Genomic DNA, 4,585 nt, shown 5'->3' with positions numbered 1-4,585 from the left:
TTTACACGTGAAAACGATAATGAAGTAGTTGGCCTCTATCTCAATTATAATTCATTTATAATAAGTGTAAAATCAGTATATAATTTATATATTATGGCTAAAAAAATAAATAGTGAAACCCAGTGGCTATTTATGTAAAGGTGCTATATTTTACAATACCTCATACAAAATATACGAGGTACTTAAAAATAACTGACCGACTCGTGTCCTTCAAATATTAATAGTATTAAAATAAAATAAAAATAAAAAAGAACCAAAGGCGCGAAAAAATTAGAGACTTTTCAAAACAGACGCGGGAAACAGGTCTTTTTCTCGATTTTGGATGAGTAGTAGATATTCACGGTGATATGACACCTGCCTGCATTTTCAACATCACAAGGACATTGTAAGTTTCCTTAACGCTTCATCTTTGCTTTGCTGAAATTTGTTTTTTCTTAAATATCCATTGATTGATTGATATTTTGTTTGGAATTGGTGAATCCTTAATCAAATAAAATGAACAAATGTTTAATTCCTCCCCCCCCCCCCCCCCCCCCCTTTTTTTTTTTCCCCTTCTTTCCTATGTCCTTTCTTGTTACGTACCCTCCTCATGAAAAATTATTTGAATTAATGATTAGTTAATTATCGTACCCCTTTTACTTGATGCAAAATGTATACGCCCATATTATGCTTGATGAAATGCCAACAAGAGTATAATCCACAGGGCAATTATCTTTATTGTGTAGTGTATGATATGAGCAGGGGCGGATGTAGGGTAATTGAAACGGGTTCATATGAACCTAGTAGCTTTAGCTTAGATTATGTATATATGCTCAAATATCCACTAAAACATTACAAATAATATATTTCGAACCCACTAAATCGATTGTGCTATGATAGAATTTGTATTCGAACCCATAAAATTCAAATCCTAGATCTGCCTATGAATATGAGTGCATGTTGGAATTTGATGACACAGCTTAAAGAAGAAGAGCTTGCAGAGTTTTCTCTATATGTCATGGAGATCTAGTTTATTAAAATGGTTTGTGCTTAACTTTCTTTGCGAAGGAATTTAAAAGTGGAGGAAACTTTGTTCTCCGGCAGAAGCTTTGTACCAAAGGTGATTTCTACTTTCCCGAGAAAATTTGGAACTTGTGCAGCTTGGTTTTCATTGAAGTGTAGCTTGGATTTGAGTTTACCTTTTAAGCCTTTGAGACTAATTCATATGGAGAACAAAGAGCACAGCAGTTCCAGAGGTGCCTTAATTGTTTTAGAAGGTCTGGACCGCTGTGGAAAGACATCTCAATCTGGCAGACTGTACAAATACTTGGATGAGCAGGGACATTCAGTTGAGTCGTGGAGATTTCCTGACAGAAATACAGGTGTGGGGCAAATGATTTCTTCTTATCTTGCTAATGAGTCGCAGTTGGATGACCATGCAATACATCTTCTCTTCAGTGCTAATCGTTGGGAGAAGAGGTTTGTTCTAATTCACATAGCCTGACTTGTGTTGCCGATGTGTAGTCTGTATATTGTGATGCCCAATGTCTCCGATACACAACGATCACCTGTCTGCCAGAATTTAATACTTGGTCATATCATCTGTCAAAAATAATTAGGCTTGTCATTTATCATTTGAATTATTCCTTCTTCTGAAGACCCTTTCTATTTTAGGTATATGTGGAGATGAAATTGTTAAGATGGTTGATTTTTGATCAACCAACTGGCTAGCCAGCAGGCATATATCCCCCATATTTGATATGCTGGCTAGTCATTGCTGAACTGATGGTTTGAATGCTGAGACTTCTTTTATGCTATTGGAAATACATGACTCACTTACTCTGTCTGTATATTAGTTGGTATTTCTCATATTGTCTGCTAGTCAAAAAATAGAAACTGATTTTCAAGAAAACATGTTAGAATGCATTATCTTTTGCTAATAATTCCCAGTTTCTTCCTTGCTATTTTCAAACTGATAAAGAAGACCTTTCCTTGCTGACCTAGAAAATGAAAATAACATTGTATAATAGATGGAAAAGGAATTAAGTGGTGTAGACTTCCTGCTCTATCAGTTTGAAGAATTCATGACAAGTTGTCTGTCTATGATTGTCATTTGCCAGGAAATGTGAGGATAATTTAATTTGTCAATCTAACTATCAGAAAGCATGAAACTTATGTTGTGGTCTTCAATTAATAACAGTGCTTAATAATAAACTTAAAAGAGGAACTAGTTCGGATGTGCAAATATTTTTGCCTTTTTTCCTTGATTAGTTCAACATTGGTAATTCAGGTAACATGGTTGGAAGTTCTCACCAAAATGCATAAGCTAATGATATATGCCTTTTTTTTAAAAAAAATTTCTGTTCCCTTTGTAGTTTTGTTTTCAAGCAAAGGTGTTGATGAAAACAGAGAAGTATAATGGCACAAATTGAATTCTGCTTTTGAAATCCTTAAATACCATTGTCATTTAACTGAGAAGTTTTACCTTGGTCTGGCTGCATACATTTTTCATTCCAGGTCAGGTAGCATATAAGAAAATTTACAGTGAGTTGGCTTCTAATCATTGTAGTTACATTCTTTATCCTGGTGCGCCCGGAAGGTTTTAATTTCTGTCAGCTAACTACAGATCATTAATGGAGGGCAAGCTGAGGAGTGGAACTACTCTCATTGTTGATCGCTATTCTTATTCTGGGGTGGCATTTTCATCTGCCAAGGGACTTGATATTGAATGGTGTAAGGTAAAATCATGTCTTTACTTCATTGATGTTGCAATTTCATCTCCGAGCAAGTTTAACACTGAGATTTTTCACTGCAGGCCCCAGAAATAGGATTGTTAGCTCCAGATCTGGTTGTATACCTCGACATATCACCTGAGGTAGTTTTGATTTATTTATTTTCCTTTTCACTTGTCTAAGTTCAGAGATATCGTCAATGCAATTTCCTTATACTCTGTTATTGAGGATGATCTGCAATATTTTACGTTATATATTTTCAGGTTTCTTATTGAGACAGTTGACATGTTAACTATTCTTAATCAACTATATTTTTTTTTAATGAGTATGAAAATGCTTTTTTTTTTGTTGCTAATATGACTGTATTTATGATTTGATTTTGTAATAACTAGAAAGCTGCTGATAGAGGAGGCTATGGAGGTGAAAGATACGAGCAGCTTGAGTTTCAGAAAAAGGTCGCCAGATCTTATTTGGCTCTTCGTGATTCCTCGTGGAAGGTGCATTTTAGTCATCCTTTTGTGTACGGAAATAGAAATGGTTGTTTACTTGAAGTATACAACTACTCTGATAACACAATAGGCGGTAACAGTACTTTTTGAGTAGATGTGATTTTTCTAATCAATTTTTTTTTAAAAAATCAAATATAGCATGTCTATGGTAACTAAACAGAAACATGTAAAACTCTTAGTAGTATCTGACATTTCTGTTTTCTTCTATGAATACATAAATTCACTGTATTCTTGAACAAAAAAACAGGTTGATCAGATTTTGATCCGAAGCATTAGAGATAGCTTTGCCTAGTTGATGTTGTTTCTTTGATTTATTGCAGGTTATAGATGCAACCCTTCCAGTTGAAGATATAGAGAAAAAGCTTAGAGAGGTTATTCTTGACTGTATGATGGCATGCCACAAAGGGAAACCATTGTCTCAGTTATGGCCATCATAGGTCAAGCGTACAGAATGTCAGTATGAATGAGATTTGTAACTTCTTTATTACATTGTATCTTGAGTTACATTTTGCTGTATTTAATCTTCTATAAGATGTCCTTGGAAGCGTGAAATTGCTCCATTTTTATAGGTCCGTGCTATCTGTTTGCTACGATCTGAAGGGGCAAGAATTTGGTTGCGTTGAAGAGTGGGAAAAAGGATTAGTTCTATCTACCATCTTTGGATTGTACTTGAGTGTCTGGAATACCTGGTTCTGTTTTTGAGTCTGCTCAATTTTCAGAATGATTATTTTGTTGAATCAAATTTGTATATTTTGATTGATCTAGGTAGGCTGAGGCAGAAGTTACTAATGTTGCTGGTACTTAGATGGTGCACTCCAGAAATGGCTATCCATCATCCGAAACAATGTGTAGTTTCACGAGCAAATTTTAATATGAATTATTTTTTATCTAATAGGGAGAATGTTTGTATTAACTATATGGAGCTTAAGTGCATAGAACTGATTATGACAAAACTTCTAAAGCACAACAATTTGTTGAAGCCACAAATGAAATACATAGAACTACAAATTATTTTAACAGAACTAAGAATCTTCTTTTCTTGTAAATTAGAGAAAGAAAAAAAGAAGAAGAGAACGTGGCTGTTCTTTTTTGGTTTGAGAAGAATACGCGGAAAGAAATTAAGGAAAATAAAATCAATATCTTCTTAGATCCACCAATTTAAGCTAATGAAACTGAAAACTAATTTTCTTTTATTTCTTATTTTCCACGTAAATTATAGAAAGGAAAGATACTGGAGTAGTTATTTTTCTCTGTTTTCTCTTCCATTTGCTCCTAATTTCCGTTGCTCGTCTTTTTTCTATTTCCAAACATAGGGAAGTTGAACGTGTCTGTGAACTAAACTCCAGTAATGGATGGTTTATAGCC

At 34.3% G+C, this 4,585-nt stretch overlaps 1 protein-coding gene across 1 annotated transcript; it reads left to right on the top strand.

Annotated features, from left to right (window-relative positions):
• The first annotated feature begins 265 nt into the window (after positions 1-265).
• On the top strand, positions 266-3,980 carry LOC104096449 (thymidylate kinase-like). The gene is made up of 7 exons (XM_009602816.4): positions 266-385; positions 1,048-1,458; positions 2,606-2,717; positions 2,795-2,854; positions 3,104-3,208; positions 3,541-3,673; positions 3,790-3,980. The coding sequence occupies exons 1-6, from the start codon at positions 348-350 to the stop codon at positions 3,655-3,657; spliced, it is 843 nt and encodes a 280-aa protein (XP_009601111.1). The 5' UTR covers positions 266-347; the 3' UTR covers positions 3,658-3,673; positions 3,790-3,980.
• The last annotated feature ends 605 nt before the right edge of the window (positions 3,981-4,585 follow it).

Source organism: Nicotiana tomentosiformis, chromosome 7, assembly GCF_000390325.3.
Source record: "Nicotiana tomentosiformis chromosome 7, ASM39032v3, whole genome shotgun sequence".
NCBI lineage: Eukaryota > Viridiplantae > Streptophyta > Magnoliopsida > Solanales > Solanaceae > Nicotiana > Nicotiana tomentosiformis.
The sequence above is the reverse complement of the archived record's forward strand: the minus strand, read 5'-3'. Positions and strand labels throughout refer to the sequence as shown.

What these genes read in the sequence shown, in the direction of transcription:
- LOC104096449 (XM_009602816.4), top strand. Translation starts at nt 348, where the DNA reads ATGACACCTGCCTGCATTTTCAACATCACAAGGACATT. An exon ending in TTCAACATCACAAGGACATT is followed by an intron (nt 386 to 1,047) that starts GTAAGTTTCCTT and finishes TTCTTTGCGAAG; the next exon opens with GAATTTAAAAGTGGAGGAAA. An exon ending in TTGATATTGAATGGTGTAAG is followed by an intron (nt 2,718 to 2,794) that starts GTAAAATCATGT and finishes TTTTCACTGCAG; the next exon opens with GCCCCAGAAATAGGATTGTT.